Source organism: Paralichthys olivaceus, chromosome 6 (assembly GCF_024713975.1).
Source record: "Paralichthys olivaceus isolate ysfri-2021 chromosome 6, ASM2471397v2, whole genome shotgun sequence".
In the NCBI taxonomy this organism is placed as follows: Eukaryota; Metazoa; Chordata; class Actinopteri; order Pleuronectiformes; family Paralichthyidae; genus Paralichthys; species Paralichthys olivaceus.
Window position 1 is genome coordinate 6,084,413 of NC_091098.1, and position 20,576 is coordinate 6,104,988.

General features: G+C 40.5%; 1 protein-coding gene across 1 annotated transcript; it reads left to right on the forward strand.

Annotated features, from left to right (window-relative positions):
- Positions 1–282: 282 nt before the first annotated feature.
- Positions 283–5,683, forward strand: krt8 (keratin 8). Its single transcript, XM_020089225.2, has 8 exons — positions 283–812; positions 2,525–2,733; positions 3,394–3,454; positions 3,583–3,678; positions 3,951–4,115; positions 4,231–4,356; positions 4,493–4,757; positions 4,859–5,683. The coding sequence occupies exons 1-8, from the start codon at positions 396–398 to the stop codon at positions 5,113–5,115; spliced, it is 1,596 nt and encodes a 531-aa protein (XP_019944784.2). The 5' UTR covers positions 283–395; the 3' UTR covers positions 5,116–5,683.
- Positions 5,684–20,576: the final 14,893 nt, after the last annotated feature.

Sequence of the window (20,576 nt, forward strand, 5' to 3'; positions counted from 1 at the left end):
CTCCAGATCCAATATGCTGAATCAGCTGAAAGTGTGTTTGAGTAATTTCACCAGACTGGACACACACAGAAATGTAACTGCTCGACAATCCTCGCCAAAGATAGGGTTTTCTTCAACAACACAGAGAAGCCTTTAGAAAGCACAGGTAATGGTTTTGTGTGAGTGGACTATGTGTCATGAAGGTGTAAAGTTACAGCCCTGCCTCTCTCTCTCACCCTGCCCTGCAGCCAATGGCAGCTCGACCCAGGCCCCTCCCACATCATCAGGCTTTAAAACTCCTCTGTAGTTTCTTCTCTTTCTACCCACTCTGGTCTCTCCTTCCTGCCTGCCTGCCTTTCAGTCCTAGCCTTTCGGTCTGACCTTCCCAGGCTCACAAGACCACTCCAGATTTCAGAATGTCCCACTACAGGCAGAGTTACAGTGTGAGGTCTTCTTCCGCCCCACAGAACTTCAGCAGCAGTTCCTATGCTGGATCAAGCAATGTCTCACGCAGAAGCTACGGTGCCAAAGGCTCCTATGGACTAGGACAGAGCAGGGGCTTTGGAGGACCTGTCATCACCAGCAGCTCTGCCTACAGCGTGAGCTCAGGCATGGGTGGCGCAGGTATGGGAATGGGGTATGCTGGTGGCATGGGTGGCATGGGTGGCATGGGTGGCATGGGTGGCCAGGCCCCCATCACCGCTGTGACTGTGAACAAGAGTCTGCTGGCCCCCCTGAACCTCCAGATTGACCCCAACATCCAAGTCGTCCGCACCCAGGAGAAGGAGCAGATCAAGGGCCTCAACAACCGCTTTGCCTCCTTCATTGACAAGGTAAGGATGTGTATAGGGCAGATACTGTGGTGTCCAAAACTCTGAGGACAATTTTCAATTAGGAAGTGGTCTTAGGGTTTTTGACATTTCCTTCAATGTGTGCACCATAAAATTCTGGTAAATCAGGCACTAGCCTTTGCTGGATTCTCCTCTTCAAACAGGAGTTGCTTAAGTTAGGTGTAAAGCTCAGTCAAAAAGTTTCAGTGCAGTGACATTGTTATGCTATATCTGATATTGGGGTCTTTATGTTGGCCACATGTTTCGTCAATGCTGATTTCCTCACTTTTACTGCGTTGAGAAAGTTGATTTATTCCCCTCCCTGCTTTCGTCACCTCCCACAAATGCAGTCATGGCAGAAAAGATTGAATGTGCTCAAACTTCAGGGCTAGGCTCTCTATCCTTTTGGCTCAGACAGCCATTTTATAGTGATGAAAAACAGACGTGCAAAAAGGAGAGACAGAGAAAGACAAAGCGAGTGAAAGTTAAGGGTGTGTCAGGGCAGAGCTCGGTGCTTGTGATACTAGTTACCTTGGGACTGGTCCCTCCCTTAGCTTGGGTGTGGCTCTATCCGCTGGCGTGGTGGCCTCCACCCCCAACACACACACACACGCACACACGCACACACACACACACACAGTCAGAATTTAATGATATTGTTACCCTCATGACAAAAGCTTCTTTGGCTGTGGCACACTTTTTAAGTCGAGCTCATTTGGCGAATGAAAACAGACTTTTAATCATTCAAAGGTGCATTGGTGTTCTAGCCACAGGTGTTTTTGTCCTTTCAGGCCTCTGCAGTGGGTTAATATTTTAAAAGGCCAGTTGGTGTCATGTTCTTGTCGATGCCAGCTGATTACATGGCTACATATCAACTCTCTTTCTCCCTTGCAAAGCAGATTAAGTGGATTTTGCATACTGCACAGAAGGGAAAAAACTTTGATCTATTATATTGTGGCAGAACCAGTATGAAGGCATGGTTGGATGGGACCTGAACACTGGAATTGTGTTACATCTGCTTTTAATGTTTCATATTTGTTGTTCACAAATATACAAAGTCTCTACCTCCCCTCGTCCTATATGCTCACCTGCTACATGGCCGCTCCACCTCCCCTTCACTTACTGCTCTGTTCTCTTCCGTCATCACACCTCTAGCAGTTAAATATTTACTCTTCTGCATCTGCCTGCGGATGCACCTTGGCTTCACCCCTCCTCTGTCCCTCTCTGCATTTGTCTTCCCTCAACGCACAAAAACAGGAAGACACGGAAAGAGAGGAGTTAACTGGCTTTTTTCCTCCATCAACGGCGTTTTCCAACCACGTCTCGTTCTCCTTCCTCTCTGCCCCCTGTCAGGATGCAAATACGTCATGAAGGCCTTCCTTTTTGGATAGGCAGGGCCAGTGTGGAAACTCAGCCTACAGCAGTTTACAGATCACCAAATATAGATAAGACCAACGAAGACTGTAGACGGTGAATGAATATGAGGCATGGTAATGCTGACCCCAGGGAAATGTTGTTATAGCAAGAGAAAGTTAAATTTATCAAGGAAATTGCATTTATTGATCAGAGATGAGTAGGAATAAGCCTCCTTGTGTGTAAGTCATCGACTTCATCGGCATTTTAACAAATTCCTTTCTCAGTGAACAAATGAGGTTTTGAGCCATGCACTCATTCAATGTCATTTGTCTCTCCTTGCATCTCTCTGTGGCCTTCAGGTGCGCTTCTTGGAGCAGCAGAACAAAATGCTGGAGACCAAGTGGAACCTGTTGCAGGGGCAGACCACCACCCGCTCAAACATTGACGCCATGTTTGAGGCCTACATCTCCAACCTGCGCAGACAGCTGGACAGCCTGGGCAACGACAAGATGAAGCTGGAGGCTGACCTGCACAACATGCAGGGCCTGGTGGAGGACTTCAAGAACAAGTGAGTGTGTTCAAACGTGAGGATTATTGTGTCATCAGGCTTCTGTTGCAAAAAAGGCAAATGGCTTGTTATTTAAAATGCAAAGAAACATCACTCATAAATAAAATAGCATTAGATTTTTTAACATTAAGACCTATGTTCAACAGTTCAAGTTAGATCTGGGCTTCAGTACACTCAGTAAATCATTAAGTGGACTACTCCCTACATCTGTCCATTGTCTTGCGTCACACAAACTCGTGGGAATTACAACACTGAGAAGGCATGTTCTGAACAGCGATTACATTACATACGTTGGGAGCTAAAAGATCATTTTACAGAGTGAGCTGTCAACACAGCTCTATAGCTACAAATTAGTCTACACAAGTATGAATGCGTGCATGCTGACTCGCATGTCTCTAACGAAAACAGGTACGATAGTGCCTCACATAATTGTTAGTTGTGAACTGACAAATAGAGCATATCAGCTGAGAAGCCCCCGAGGGAGACATGTCAGTAACACCGCTCAGGCTGGGCCCTGAGTCAACACACAGTTTGAGGCTAATGTCCCGCAGGAGTCCAAGAGTTAGGAATAGAGCACTTGTGCCTCCTAGTGTTACAGCAGTGTATAAACTCTCAGAAGTAAATTGAGCATGACATGATATTTCTGTTTTCCTCTCTCAGGTATGAAGATGAGATCAACAAGCGCACAGAGTGTGAGAATGACTTTGTCCTCATTAAGAAGGTCAGCAGCATGAGTCACTCAACTACAGATCTCATACCTCATTTGCATTTTCTTTCAGCATTTGATACTTTTCTTCCACTAAAGATTTGAACGTTATGATGTCTAAACAATGCTTTTCTTGGTCCCAGGATGTTGATGAGGCCTACATGAATAAGGTTGAGTTGGAGGCCAAACTCGAGAGTCTGACAGATGAGATCAACTTCCTCCGGTCAATCTATGAGGAGGTATGTTTCATCCTTTCCCTCCATGCTGCTCGCTGCTTTTGTCAGTATCCTTTCTGATTAATTCATAGAGTTATGGCAGGCTTATGGCACTTGTGCTGTCAGTTTGGAATAGGTCTCTTCTTTGCTGAATCAGGGTTTTTCCCTACATTGGTTTGCCATCTTGACTAACTTCTTGCACCACCACTGGAAGTGTAGTATTGATTTCCTCAGTAAACTTGGGTTGACTAATACCACCTTTTCTCTCTCTCTTTTTTTTTTTTTTACTTCTTCAGGAACTGCGTGAGCTCCAGAGCCAGATCAAGGACACTTCAGTCATTGTGGAGATGGACAACAGCCGTAACCTGGACATGGATGCCATTGTGGCTGAGGTCAAGGCACAGTATGAAGACATTGCCAACCGCACCCGCGCTGAAGCAGAGACATGGTACAAGTCCAAGGTAATGGATTTTTTCTCATAAATATTTTCATTTTTCCATTTAGTGAGGCGAAATGGGGTTTTTGAACCTCATCAGAAATACTGAACGATACCTTGTCTTGCTGATGTTCATTTAGTATGAGGAGATGCAGACATCTGCTTCCAGATATGGAGATGACCTGAGAAGTACCAAGACAGAGATCGCAGACCTTAATCGCATGATCCAGAGACTCACATCAGAGATCGATGCTGTCAAGGGACAGGTATGGAAAAAAGTGTCTTGGCACAATGACATTTTAAACCACTGTATTATAGTATATAATGCTGACCCATATTAAACACAGTCATTCAACAATCAGGAGAGCAGACAAAGTCTCATTTTTAAAAATCTTTTACCAGCGTGCCAACCTGGAGGCCCAGATCGCAGAGGCTGAGGAGCGTGGTGAAATGGCAGTGAAGGATGCCAAGGCCCGTATCAGGGACCTAGAAGATGCCCTGCAGAGAGCCAAACAAGACATGGCCCGCCAGATCAGAGAATACCAGGACCTGATGAACGTCAAGCTGGCTCTGGACATTGAGATTGCAACCTACAGGAAACTGCTTGAAGGAGAGGAAGACAGGCTGGCGAGTGGCATTCAGGCTATCAACATCTCCCAACAGAGCAGTAAGTCACCTTCGTTGACAGAGATTACTGTCTTTTTGACAGAGGTTTTTCAAGTTTTAACATTTTCCACACATTTTCTCCAACCTCCCTTTCTTCAACAGCGAGCTACAATGCTTTCCCCATGGACACCATGAAGAGCAGCTACTCCAGCGGTGTAAGCAGTGGATTTGGCAGTGGATATGGCAGTGGGTATGGCAGTGGGTATGGCAGTGGATATGGCAGCAACGTGGGTGGCTTCAGTGGCAGCAGTTCTGGTGGCTACAGCACTACCCAGGCCAGGAAGAATGTCGTTATCAAAATGATCGAGACCAAGGATGGCAGAGTGGTGTCTGAGTCCTCTGAGGTCATTGAGGATTGAGCTGTCTAGTCTAGAGGTGTAGCCACCTGTCTGATTTGATCTCCTCTGCCTCTCTAGTAGTTATATACTCACAGTTCACCCCTCACCCAAAGTTACGTAATACACAAGTCTGAAGTAAAAAGCTTGCCATTCACTAAACATGAATTAGTAAATGAACGCAAAGATCTGAAAGGGACCAAAGAATTAAGGATGTGATACCTGATGTCTGACTGTCTGTACTAAAAAGATTGTGTCTTAGAAAGTGAGATTAAGAAAAACTGGGCAAATTGCAAATATGAAGAAAACACTTTCTCGAAATGCAACTATTACATACACTGTTAACGTCAAAACTGTCGCATCAAATGAACTGTGGCGTTGTCAAAGGAATGTGAATGTACTAAAACAATGCTTCAGTGTTGTTGGTTAACTAATGTCTTAAAATCGCCTGCTACAGTTGGTAGTGCATGTCTTCCCTGTGTGTGTCCTGTAACTGAAACTATTCGACCCCTTAGGAAGCTGTCCACATCATACTTTTGACCTGAGGTGCTGATTTTGCTACCAAACCAAATAAAATGTGTTTACTGAAAAAGTCGTTTTAATTTGAAATGATTGAAGAAGACAGAAATACATATTTGGGAGGAAGTGTTTGCATAAAAGTATATTTATATTTGTATAATATTCATTTATTTTTATAATAACATGCATATAAGGCAAAAATATGAATTTTAAAGTGAAAGTTAGATGCATCTAATTGTGCATCAAAGTCCTTGTAATATTTGTGATGGTAAAATCACGAGACCTTTTTATGGAGCATAACTATTATTTCATTTTTTTATTTAGCTGATAACTAGGAAGTGCAGTAATCTGATAAACTGACAACAGCTGTCAATGTGATCTGCATAAAACACCTGACATCAACCACATCCACCATGGAACATTGTGGAAACAACTGTCGCAGCATCTTGCCAGATTTTCCTGCTCTTACAAAATACCTGTGAGGTGAGAACAATGATGCAGGACATTTATCCATCCTCAATATAAAAAGCATTTTTTAATCATGCGACATCAGGTCAGGATTTGTTGTAAGAACAAATGCTTTTTCGAGAAACCAGTTCTCTTTGTAAACTGCATTTTTAAAAGAGCATTAATTAAAGGTTCAGTGTGTAGAATTTAGTGATATCTAGTATTAAAATTGCATGTTGCAGCTGAACACCCCTCACCTCACCCTGTCCTTCCAAACATGAAAAAGAACCTATGGTGAACTTCAGTTGTCTTAAAAACTTAAAGGTGTTTAGTTTGTCCATTCTGGACTACTGTAAAAAACATGGCGACCTCCGTAGAGAGGGTCCCCTTAATGTAAATATAAAGTATTTAAATATAAAGGGTCTTTTCTGGGGTAAAGAAAACTACAATTCATACAGTTTAGATGAAACAAACTAGTGAAAACATCATGAGAATTATTCTACATTAAATTTCTGCCAATAGTTCCCTTTCACCTAAATCTTACACACTGGACCTTTAAGTAAAAGAAAACATGCTATGCCATGATGACGCCCACAGCCAACATTTGCCTTGTACGTATTTGGCAGGTGGCATGTATGTCCGAGCATCACAAGCATCACAAGTGGTAATGAATTAAACTTAAAACAAACAGGTTAGTTAATTTGCATCTGTGTTGGGCCTTGTGTTGGTTAAAGCACGTTTTGTGTGTAAGACTAAAAGTATATTTATCACATAGTGTAGTTCATAATCAAAGGGGACATTTTTTGCAAGGTTTACCTAAATGTTGAAGCTATGGAATAACTTCCAGTTGATGTAATTGGGTGGCTACTTTGTCACCCAGACCTTATGAAAGGAGCTGTAATAAACATGCTTTAGGTGCCACATTATTTATAAATCAAGTAGTCACATAGCCTAAAGTCTAAACCTCTGATGTAATAAGGTCCCTCTTTCATGGACTGTGGAGACCAGTGGCCATGGAACACATTCAGTAGCTCTGTTGGAACATGTAAATGGTCTGTATTTATTTAGCACCTTTTTAGTCGTGATGACCACTCAAAGTACTTTACAGTACAGTTTTGCACACACACATTCATACAGTGCATCTATGGGCAGCACTTTTTTCTATGAGGGGCCATTCAGGGTTGAGTATCTTGCCCAAGGACATAGTCAGATGGGGAAGACTGGGATCGAAGACTGGGATCGAAGACTGGGAAGACTGGGATCAAGCCGCTGAGCTTCTGGTTGGAGAACAACGCTCTACCTTTTAGCCACATGTACTACCTGATGTATTGCCCTGCAGACAGTTTTCTCATTCAGGTTCTAAGAATCACACACAGCACATTTCTCATTACAGTTTATGTTAAAAGTTATTGAGGTGGGTGAATGCATGTCAGTGGAATATCTTGCGATTGAGCTCAAAGCAGAACAACCAGTACTTCAGTGGCGGCTCCTGACAAATTTCTCAGGGGGGGCAACTGTTGCAATGATGGCTAAGATGACCTGTTCAATGGGTAAATTAATAATAAATAAAAGTCAGATAGCTAACTTTACAGTGTTACATTGCATTGTTTAATTGGGTTTTCATGTTCAACCACAAGATGGCGACACCAGAATATCTCAAATACAATAATTTGGTTCCACAATAAAACACTTCCACACTATCATCAAAACTGTAATTAATCAAATTTTCAGAACATATTCAGTATATATTTGGACTGGCAATATGCAATCAATACAACTATTTACAATTCAACATTTGGAGAGTACAACATAACACAACTCACCATTTAATAACACACTCACTCATCACTGATCAATTACCCTCTCATTGAAATCAGGCATGTTCCTGACAAGTTCTCTCTCCATGGAAAGCATGGCCAGTGCATTCCAACGTTCCTGTCCCATTGTATTTCTCAGGAACGTCGTGATTCTCTTTAAGGTGGAGAAACACCTCTCAGCTTCAGCTGTTGTCATCGGAGTGGTTGTGAGGATGTTCAACAGCACCACAGTCTCAGAGAAGGTTTCCTGGAGGTTGTAGCTCTGTAGAACCTGGTACAGAGCCAGTGCACCGCAGCAGCCCCTGAAGTCTGGACTTTCATAGATGAGAGAAAGTTCAGTCCTGAGCTTCTCCTTGTGTAGCATGGGGTATGCCGTCAATGGTGGTATTCAGAGCCTCTTCAGGAAATGTTTTCAGATGCCGGTCAAACAGCTCTCCCTCTAGCAGCACAGCGCTCACAAGGTGGCTGGTGAAGGAGAACCTGTCTTTGGCATGGCCCAGGATTATGTCACAGATCAAAAAATTATAAAAATGTATAGTCAGACACACAACAAACAAGTGTTGCTATGAGGTAATTGGCAGCTTTTACATTAAGTTGTACTAAACAGCCCCCCCCCCCAAAAAAACAAAGTTTAATAATTGATTAATTGATTTATTTTGCATTATCTGCTCTTTCTAAAATGTGGGAGTTATAGCAGTGATTGTGAGACAAAGAAAAGGGTTCCAAATATATAAAATCAAAACCTGTGTGTGCAGGTGAAGGGGCTGGGAGAGGTGAAGGGGCTGGGAGAGCACCTTCACCTGCACCACAGAGGATCAGTCAGCGCAGGTGAGAGCTGTTAGCTGATTGATCCTCATGCTTGAAAAGGCAGCAGCAGAGCTGCCGCAGAAGAACACACACTGGGGAAGAGACTGGGCAAAGCTAGAGGTCCAGCAGAAAGATCTGGATCCTTTAAATTAAGTGTTTTATGACTTGTATTAAAGTTTAAATTAAAAGATGTGGCTGAGCCCCAAATGGTGTGACTGGTTCGTCTCTGTTGTGGTCAGTAGTGAATGCAGATACCTCTTTTGACAGTCTCTGCCTCTCTTGGTCTCCTAAGGCTCTCCTTGACCTTGTGGTACCTGGTGCTTCTTGCAACTGTTGTTGAGAGGAGCTTTGGTCCCTGAAGGGAGACAGATCAAAAGTGTTAGAATATGAATGAGACAGTTTGTCATTGTCATTATCAACAATTCCTGTCTTTAAAAAAAACCCAGTAATACTAGTAAGTAATAAAAACTGTCTTTTTGCTGTTGAAGTTCCATCTTGTGGATGATGCCCTAGGCAGCCTTCATGCAACAATCTGGTCGAGAAGGGCTGTGCGTTTGAGTGACATTGATACCTTTTGATTTGCGGTTCTATCATTGTTAATTGTTGAAAAAGAACGAGGGGATAGATGAGGCAGTTTTCTACTTATAGTGGGCATACAGGGAACATTTGACCTACATTTGGATGTTATTAATTATAAAAATATTTTTAACATTTGAGCTAATACAATCAATAGCTTTCCCTCATTATTTCTTCTTACTAATTGCTAGAAACTGTTAAACTGAGCCTCTTGTTTGGTTTGGTTTGTTCATTCTATGATAAGACCAAAAACAATCACAAAGATTATGTTATCTCCATGTTATCAGGTGATGAATACCTTATTCCCTACACCTTTGCTTTATAGTTGCTAAAACTGATAAATAGAATATTTTCATGTACTGTAGTCACATATATGCCAAGTGGGCGGGACATGTAATGGGTGTGGTTTGTATATACGGACGCTCCTTCAGTTGATTGGAGAATGAACATCAGCTGATGTGAATCAGGAGTCTGGAAGCCAAGCCTGTTCACACAAACACACACACACAGACACACACACACACACACACACACACTGTGAAAAGGACAAAATGAAGACAAAACAGCAGAACATGAGAAAAAAGGGAAAGACCATCATAATCCAACAGGTACTCTGTTATTGTTCTTTATGACTGTGCAGCACTACAGAGTATCAGAAACAACAACACGCACATGCACAAATACACACACAGACACAGGTGTGCTTTGGTGAAGGCATATCTTACTTTACCACCAGGGGGCAGTATACCACCGCTTGAGCTGAGCATGCAACTCTGTGTTGACAAGACCACCCACACCCTAGGGGTGTGTGTGTGTGTGTGTGTGTGTTTGCTCGTTGCTTAATACAAACTGAGATGTAAGTCCTTTCACAAAACAGCAACACAGTTTATAGACTGAGAAGTGAAGTTTTCATTTTTCATTCTGGTTTCATAATGAAAAGGAGCCATGGCAGAGATATAACTTCCGTGTTCATTCCAAACACAGTTGACCAAATAAATACAATAAATAAACAGCAAGTTACATTGCAAGTTACTGCAAGTTATAAATGTACAGCAGGGCATATAACAGAGACAAGTGTGTGTCAGTGCCTTGGCATCAGACTTAAACAGCTGTTTTAGAAATCCCCCCCCTTACAAACTCAAATAATGTAAGTGTGGATGCAGTTGTGCAAATTAAAAAAATGTTTCACACAGGAAGTCCTTTTATCTACAAATGTAATGTGATTACATTATCGCGACATTGTGTTGTCAGGATCTCTAGCAACCATGCACTAGACCATTTTACACTTTGTTTGATTGAGTACAAATGTATACATTTTACTCATTGAGCATGTAGTAATATACTGTTAACTGTAGCTATCCCCTGCCGTTATAAGATGTTAATCTGAAATCATCAGAATCATTAATGACAGTTTAAAACCCATAAAGTCTGTCAACCAAAGATCATCACATTAAAAGGGAACATTTCATTGTTTTAAGTATATGTGCTGCACCTTATGAAGTATGCATCATATTTTACATGTCCACCCAAAGCGTGACATCATCTGAATAGGATTCATCATCATTTACGGGCATGCAGAGGTATGAAAAAGGAGGAGAAAGTGTTTTCTTTCTTTTGTATTTGAAGCCAGAACCCCGCCCTGGGTCTGCAGCTCTGTGGGCATGCACAGATGTGCAGGTATTTGGTCAGTACAGTGCTGCACTGATGACAAATGAATACCAGAGAAAACAAATAATCTGGTTGGATTTTCTCTAATTTCCCTGCTCAGTTTGTCTTTGACACAAAGAAATAATGCTCGATGCGAAGCTGAGATTTTGGCAGATTACTAACCTGTCATTGCCTGGAACCAAACAAGTTGCCTCTTTTATTACCAGTAGGCCAACACAATACTTGTAACCCCTGTTTGAGTGCTGCACAATAAATAAAGTGATACATTAAGTGAACATGAACGGGGTGTTTGAATAAATTTGTTTTCAGCTGCTTTTCAAAGGCGTCTACAGAGACAACATTATATCACAGGAGTGTTACACAGTGTCCCAGCCCTGACTTTAAATCAAAACTATTTAACTTTGGCGGCTAGGAGTGTCTCGATCAAACCAATAAAAGACATAGATTGATGATATTGTGAAGCAGCATGTTGTCGATTATAATCTTCTTCACGCGACTCAGGCAATGTAATGTATTTAGGTTTTATTTAGGTTAAGCAGCAAACGTGAATAATCCTGTTACATTAGAAGTGACCAATACAAACAGCCGACAGAAAAAAACAGCAGACGGGCTAAGTGGCTAACTTGCTCGCAGTGTTTTACCTTTGTCATTTGTCGTTTGCCTCAGAATAGACTGGCAAAGCCACAGTGACCAAGCCAAGGCAACCAAAATAAAATGTCCCGTTACCTTAAACGAATTTGGTTAATTTCTCTGCGTTTGAACATCGTTGGAATAATTTTGGATGATCTAAGAACACAAGTCAACAAAATATAACGCATCACACATGACATCACTCTTACATATGCATCTTTATTATTCTTCACATTTCAGAGTCATCCCAGTCAGCCGTGGGAACTCCATATGGGTGTGACTGCACTGTTTACTGTTTATCTGGATGAACCAATGGGTGTGTTGGCTTTGTGGAATAACTGAGAGTCATCTGAGTTCACTGCTAACTGACAGCAGCATCAGTCTCTGTCTAACCCACTGCAGAGAAGGGTGTTGGTCATACATTGACTACCCTAAAAAAACAGCTTTATGTCTCTTTGCTTGTATCCAAGCACAAGTGCTGCTCTCACGCATTTGTAACAGGGCAGGGATATGAAGCCAAGATGGAGAAAGAAGCAGGTTGAATTCACCACAGTGATGGTAGAAGCTGCAATGATGGTAGAAGACAGGTGGCACTTTAATGCAATTTCTGCATCATGATCTTTTGCAAGTAATACCAAAGTATAAAAATACTGTCCTGCATTCAAAGCCCTAGATAACGAAATGTACCACAAATGAAATAGCATTGGAATATTATTTCTTATTGTTATTATCATTAACATTTAAGCAAAAAATTCAATGCTGTATTTGAAGAGTAGATAAAATAACTACTATATATTATTCTGCAAGGTTGAATTATTAACTGGACCCCTATGGTCTGGGTGCCCACCTCACTTCTTCCACAGGTTTATCAAGTGTCCTTTGGCAGCATGAAACTGAATCAATTGCAGATTTGTTCAAGAAGTACAATATTAGAACCTCCATTATTATTACCCTGCATGCCTGCATAGCCAGGGACGTCACATGCACACAGCCTGCCTGCTCCGGTCTCTCCCATTAACTAGCTAAACTGTTGTGGCCTACTTTAGTAGGGCTATGTGCAGTGCTCTTTGCCCAGCTATCACTCTCTCTGATTGAGTACAGTATAGGATAAATTCAAAATTGTTCTTCAGTAGGATATTTGAGTAAATAGATGTAGGGACTTTCCACCAATTACCTACAAGTACCTCTGAAAGTTCCCTGTTCCTACATGAAAGTAGGAAGGGCCTGTTTTAAAAAACTTTTTAAGATAAACTTTACTCCTCACATCAAATCCTCATCAGTGGCTCAATGAGCAGCTGGAATTTTTCAGGAGTGATGTAATAATCTCTCCCCTCTTCCTCCATGTCACTATACTTTTCAATGGAATCAAGTCATGAAAAAAATAGATTGATGGACAGATGGGACCTTTTGCAAATGAGAGTTTTTAAAAGACCTGAGGCACTCCTCAGGTTTCTGCAGTGATTTAGAGCAAGAACCATCTCAGTGCTTTCACTGTCAGATTTTTTAAAAATCAGACTCACCCAACACAGTTATTACAGCTTGTTCTCTTCTCTCATAGGTGCCTGTGGGCAAGGCTTGTTTTTGCCACTACCAGCAGAAAGCAGGTTCAGGCAAGGCAGCAGCATAACTCACTAAGTCTGAAACAAGATTTGACTCCAGATGGAAAAAAAGGGAAGTGGCTCTTTAAGGGGTTACTAGTGGATTTAGTTCTTGTTAGAGCATGTCTTTATGCAACAGATCTCTGTGCAGTAGGGAGTGGTGCAAAAACCCTAAAGGAAAAAAAAACAAAATTAAAATATCAGGTTGTTAATTGATACTAGTGAATAGTACATCACACAAATATATCTGTAGCCAATTCTTATAGTGTGTTTAGGGCTTCTTTTGTATGAAAACATAAAAGTGTGAACATGTAGTGTGCGCATCTGTGGGTGTGTGTGGGTTTGGGTGTGGGTGTGTAAGGGTGTGTAGACATCAATCAGAAATAAGAGATGGAGGAATGAACTCTCATAAATGTCCAATAAAATACAACAACTCAAACAGGTTGAGTGAAGACAAAAGCTACACAAAGGCCTTCATTTGAAATGCTGAAAACCTCTGCTTTACAATCACAGTGCAGGAAAACCATTTGTTTTCACAGTTATTGACTATCTGCTGATGCAGCTGCATTGTAATATAGGAAAGGATGTTTTTCATTTAAGGTTTCCTCTTTAACTCGAGGCAACATTCCACTGCATAAAAAAGTTATTCAAAGATTGTGTACCGGGCCTGACTGTGACACACTTTAAATCACAGCTCTAAAGTCTGGGCCTTTACGACTGGCACTGAACTTAACAAGCTATCAAACAAACAATGTCTGCTGAGCTTTTCTGACTACAACATTTTTTTTGTGATGCTTAGTTCCTATGAGACAGATCAGAAGAACAAGGAGGGGACCTGCTATGCATATTTTGAAAAATAGTCATTTATTATCACCCGCTGTTAAAACAACTACTGTGGTACAATGAGCAAATTTGAACAGCATAGAGTGTGGTCTAGAATTCTTTCAGAGGTACAAGGAGAGACAAACCTGGGGTGCTAGTCGTTAAAGACCTACAGTCATTGAAACAGTCATTTTTATGTATGACCAAATTCAGACTTTCATTTCATAGCTTCCAAATTTTATGAAATCGACCGACTAAAAAATAAATAAATTGCTTTCAGATCATTTTGATGATTCCATCATTTTTATTTCACAATATTGGACTGAGACAGACATTCACAGGTGCTGATCTTTCTTTTTTTAGCAAGTTGTCTTTAAATTCAAAGTATAATATTTGATCCGTTGTTGCAAATTCTTTATGTCCTGCTGAATAACACAACTTTTATTTTAAAATAGCAGATATTCTGAAATAGTTGATATGTAATGTATGAAAAAGAGTTTGGTAAATCATTCAAACTTATATAAAAACCACACATATGAAAAGTAATAAATAAAACATTGCAGATAAACCAGATAGGATGAACACCAGGGTTTCTTTCTTCACCATGCAACATAGACTGTTTATAAAAAGCTCTGCACACAATGTCCACCACACAAACATTAAAAAGTAACAGTATATTGTAGAACTGTTTGAGGAGGACCTACTAATGACAAGGAATAATTCTGAAGGACAAGAAATCAGAACATGACAAACAGGCAGGTTTTGAACAGGCACTACATTAGTCAAAATACTAAATAAAAATAATACACTACAATGACAAATCCTCCATTTAGTGTGACCACTGCTGACCTTTCAGAATGTTTGACAGGGGGGAGGGTGAAGAAAGTTGACAAATGAAATCCATTCCTATGCACTCATTTCAGATATGCTTCAAGGTGTGGTTTTACCTTGAGGTGTTTGTCATTCTTTTCTGACAAAGCTGCTCTATTATTTGCCCGAGGCAACCAAGCCTTAATCGAGAGGTGAGGTGGAGGAGGCAGAAAACACAACTGACCATAAATCAGTCGTGCACAACCAAACGACAAATGCCAAAGTGAAAGTTGATGGGCTGAGATCACAACTGCTTTTTGAATGAAACTAAAATGTTTGTTTCTAGGCAGATATTCTTACAGACACATTAGAACAAACTGACAGGAGGATGAAGAAGGTGACCTTTACAATATAATGTCAATTGGATGAGAATTCCTGTGGTCATTCTTTTATTTATTTAAGTCATGTATTTATTTATTAATTCGGTCCTGTAGTTGTTATCAGATGCTAATTTACCTTTAAGCTGTCTTTAGATGTGACTCTGACCCAAGCAAAGAGCGGTTGCTCTTGCCTGATATCTACTGTTTATCATATCTGCTAAAGCCGTAGAAAGGTTTATATTATCCCTGTTCATTTAAATTCAATTGTGAAACAGGATTGCCAATCCAAAAAGTAATTAATCACAAGTGCACTTTTCTCCAGGGAAAGGTATACGCAAGCCACGTTGAAGTCACAATGCTGATGAGGTTGAATGCCAGGCCATGCAATTAATTCTGAGATAAGTTGGAGAGCTTGTTCATCAGGATCATTCACAGCGAGGTTTTAAGTCATGGGAAAAGAAGCAATAATTAGTATAAGATATCTTAGGTGCAGATTGCTGGGTGAGTTCCTGCGAGGTGTGGGACAGGGTGAGGTGCATCATGGTGGTTAGGTGTCAAGAGTAAGAAATCACTCTCAGCTGTTCAAGCGTTTTTAGTTTTCATTTCATCTTTTGCCGCTGAATTTAACTATTTGCCAACATCAACAGAAGGATAAAGAGACGCATTAATAACGTGTGAATAAAAAGCGGTTCCATTAGTTGAATGTTTGTGCACTTGTCTCTTGTGCAACCTGCAAAAATAGGTCACCAAGATTGGTGAAGAGTGCAGCATGAAGAAGATGTTCCACCTGCAACTTGTAATAACTAGAATATGAATATAACAGATACCAGTTGATCAGGGCTGCATCATCAGGACCTGAAATTACAATAGAATTGATTTTAATGTTTGAGATATACACGGACATCGATTAATAGGTACATGTTGAACAAGACACACTCTGCAAATAAACCTTCCAGTTGACAATGAAAAAGGTGATCCTGTTTTAAAATAAAATATAGATCAGATTTAGTCAATGATCAGATTTACACTTAAAACAGTAACTATATTGTAATTATTTATTTCAAACATCAAGTTATTTTGTATGCCCTTTCTCTGTTGGTTCAGTATTGGTTGTTCTAACTTGCATCCGTTTTGTACACGTTAATGAAGAATTCAATATGGGTATATTTAGTTTTGCAAGGGATTCATAATAGCATTAATTTAACACATTTGGTTTGTTGTTGCAGCTTGTACTGTCACTTTGTCAATTGTTGTCTCCTCCATCATGGAGCATTGCACAGATAGAAAGAAGAGTCCATGTTTGTTGATCTAATCCCCGCTGAAGTGCCCCTTTTGAGTGTTTTTTAAATTGAACATTGATTGTGGTCATACTATAAAATCATCTATTATATTTAGTATATATCTGCTATTATCTATTATATTGCTCAAATAAACTGAAAAGCAAAAGGAATGATGCCTTTTGATCATATGCAATAGTTATTTCTGTTTTGCTGTTTAAATTCAACATTAAGGCTTGCAGGCTCTTGCATAAAATTGACAGTGAAGCTTGTGTGAGGGACGAATGACAAGGAAGCTTGTGTGATCCATTGAACAATAAGTGACAAAGCTCTCAAACGTAAAAGTACTGAGAGAGTATGTGGGCCTGTTGGACCTTTGAGGCTGTCACATCAGCAGTTATTTCAGGGTGTGACACAGTGAGAGCTTGGAATTAAACTGAACCCAGCTGTTACAGCTGGCTCACACACTGCCACATACTGATACTGAAACATTTTGCACAAACGCAGATCCACTTACAGTACATAGGTGAATCACGGCCTGGGGGAAACCTCCCCTATAGGTATGTTTGAGTTTGCAGCTGCAAATGAAATAAAAATGTGTTATATAACAGCTCAACTATGGCAAGTTGCCTCCTGCCCTGAGCGTGAGCAGGTTCAACAGGATGGGTCCCTATCCCTATACATGTCACTCACACATGCACAGCACAATTATCAAGAATACATGAATGTCAAAACAGTGTATATACATGATTCATGACATGTAACATATCAGAATACCTGAGGCACTTTTAGTTATATAAGCCTGTACATTTTGTTGTGGCCCAGCAAGTTTGCACACATGTCCAACCTTTAAAGAAAGCATGAGTCATCACATTTATAGCCCTTGTATTGTATGATAAACCTCCATATCTTCTATACGTCTTTAAAAAAAATTATTTCTGCATCTGTTGCCGACTTTTCACTTTCCATCCTGCAATTTGAAGTTTTTAACAATCTCAGACATTCCCTTTGTTGTTATCTTTATATACATTTTGATGAGAAGGCTGATGGCAGTAGCTTATTACAGGGTATACACAGGTATACACCATAAACCCACTTCTAAATAGCTTGTTGTTCACATCGCTCATTCCTGTCCTGCAAGACAATTTTCTTTCTAGGACAGTGAAAGCATCACCCGTCTTACTCTGCTTCTGATTGGATCGTAAGGATAAGAATATCAGGGGCCAATCAGAGGCAGAGTAGGACACTTCATATCAGTGTTTGTCTTCCTGGTAGAAAATATCACCTACCCTTTACCCGACCTCTTTAATCTAACTCATTAAAAAACACATCAGACCAAAACAATTATAATCTTTTCAAATGAAGTATTTGAACTCCAGCTGCATGTCGTACTCCACATTCAGGTGTCGGTGACTGGGACAGCTACAAGTGCTTTCTCCCTCTGATGTGGTCTGAGATCACATTGTACAAAGTAGTTCATTTTGAGCATAACCCTGCAAATAAACCCCAGTGGAGGAATCATAATATTGGTAAAACTCCAACAATAACATACCAAGCACTTTAGCCATTGGCATGCTGTCAGAGTCTTATGAGGCTTTAGCTGTTGAATGATAATGAATTGTCATTGTCTCTTCCTTGGTTGCCAGTGCAGTAGTCTGTGTGTTTCTGCCTTTCAGACAAGCAGATAATACTACAGCTGGTTAGGAAAGGGGTTGGGTCCATGATTTGGTGGTTGCTGGTGATCCAGACTTGTGGAGCCAGCTAATCACGCTGCACACTGCCACGTTTTCACTCCTGTAAAGACAAGAGAATACTTACGTCGCTGCAAGAAATGTGACATAAAGTCATGTTGAAAACGAATTGCCACAGTGAGCATATGAAATAGTCAGCTCTTTGACAACCCCGAGTCAACTCATAAAGCTCAACTACAGGGACATGGCTCAAAAACATTTCCTGATACCAAACACAGACAAACTAAACTACCAAGGGAAGTGATAGTCTCAAGCTGACACTATCTAATGATGGGAAGTAGACATAATACGGGGTGTGACTGCAGTGGTGCCTGGAGATTTTGTTACTTCAAAGTTTAAGCCCTTGTTTGATGAAGTGCATATTTGTCTACCCTTGTACATTCAGGATGCAGGTATTGTTGCCAGGGTGTGGTCTGTCCTTCCCAGATGTCATTAACAGTCAATGCTCCGGTACACTCACACGAGCACGCATCGTGTGACTGGGTGGAATACAAATGGATACAATTTAAATAAAATAGCCAACGAAATGTTTTTTTCTGTGTGCAAATACACAAATATGCATGATACACGTGTACAGATCTACACAATTTCTGCTCGTCGACCAGCAAAGAATGCTACCTTCAAGTTCAGCTTTGTCTCTTCCGCAGTTTGCCCTTTGGCTGTTGGAGTACTGGGTGTGGTTGCAGTAGATTAGAATTGTGTATCCCTGCACATGGTACATTTTCAGTATGCTGAGAGATGCTTCTTGTGCTACATTCATAGCGTGCAGAACAAGCCATATAAGAACACGATTTTTATGCAGTTATTAGCATCTGTTGCTCTGCACTCAGTAGCCTACATAAATAGGAGTTAGTTAGAGTTAGTTTTATATAAAATCATTACTTGCAGCTTTATCATCAAAGTTTTTACACACAGCATCAATATCTGAGCAATGCAAACGCATAGGAAACACTGCGGCCTTCTTTATTGTCCGAAAAATCACTAAAAAGGGTGATGTGTCCTGCACAGAGGGAACACTGCTCTCATGGTCTCTCATACTGATTCTTCCAGATTCAACTGAAGGTGTGGCAACCATCATAATCTTCCCTCTATACAATCTGGTAGAATGTGCCTCAGGCTTGATGGACTCAGTCCATAAACACTCCCTCATAGTGGCATTTGTGGAACAAGGTTATTTAAGAGGGAGTTGTATGAAGCTGTGCTCTGCACCACACCTAGAAGTTGAACAAATTTATTAGCAGGAGCTCAGCTTTGATGTCAGAAAAAATAAAAACATAGCTAAACAATCATCCTCTCAAACGACAAAAGATGTATTCTTGAAATGCATTTTTAATTAGACCTCTGATTTGTACACTTGAAAATAATATGTGGGAATCAGTTTAATGTACAACGTGGGAATGTTGCATAGCTTTGCACTTATATTGATGTTGAAATACTTCTTTCTGTAATATTACTACTGTAATACTAATGCATAAGCATAGATGTTGCCTATATAAGTACATTGGAGGCCTATCAATTATTGCAGCAGGCATCTGATATGTGTCCATTGTCTCAAATTGTGATGGCAAACACTTGGAATCTCATTTTTGCTGAGATTGCTAGTTCTAAACCTTCCTGTTTGCTTCTACTGTCACTTGTATTGTTTGTGTGCTAGATGTTGTGTGCAGGGTACAGTTAGAGAACTTTGCGGTCATCCTACCTGGTTTATCTTAAATGAAGATTTTATAGTAAACGTTTTTCATAAAATGAAACAAAATTTGCTTTATTCTCATATGTGGTTTATTTATAAGTTTGGATGATTTAATTTGCATCAGTTTTACTTAATTGCACACCGATTGCTTAGCTAATATTAGCTGTAAAGTATAGATTACAGCCCGGCAAGCTGGCTTTGTTGTAAAATGTTTTTGATTTATCTGTAAAGTAAAAGATGTAATGTCACAGAAACAGCATGACAAAAAAGATCTGTGGGAAGACAATTTTGTACATTTTGGATACAGGTAGTCTGAAACACCTTTATCTGACACTGCTCACACCGCAGCCATTGTGACTTCAGCTACATCTAAAAAACATGACGAGATTGAAGGGCAGTTTAATGAATGCTTCTGCGCTTCACTGGAACTGCAATAACAGAACACACCTAACTATAAAGCACTGTCACAGGGCTTTACTAAAAACGATTGTGTTTACAATCATTCAGCTCGAAACAAATGGCCCATGGGTCTGGACTTTATCCAGAGTTTGCTTTTCACACATGCACAACAACACTGAAATCTCCAGAGCGTTTCAGGTGAGAGGTGGTGCAGCAGGTGTGGGATGCAGAATGTAACGTATAAATAATATTTTATCACGTTGGTGATAGAAGCCTTTATGTTTTCGGGTTGTC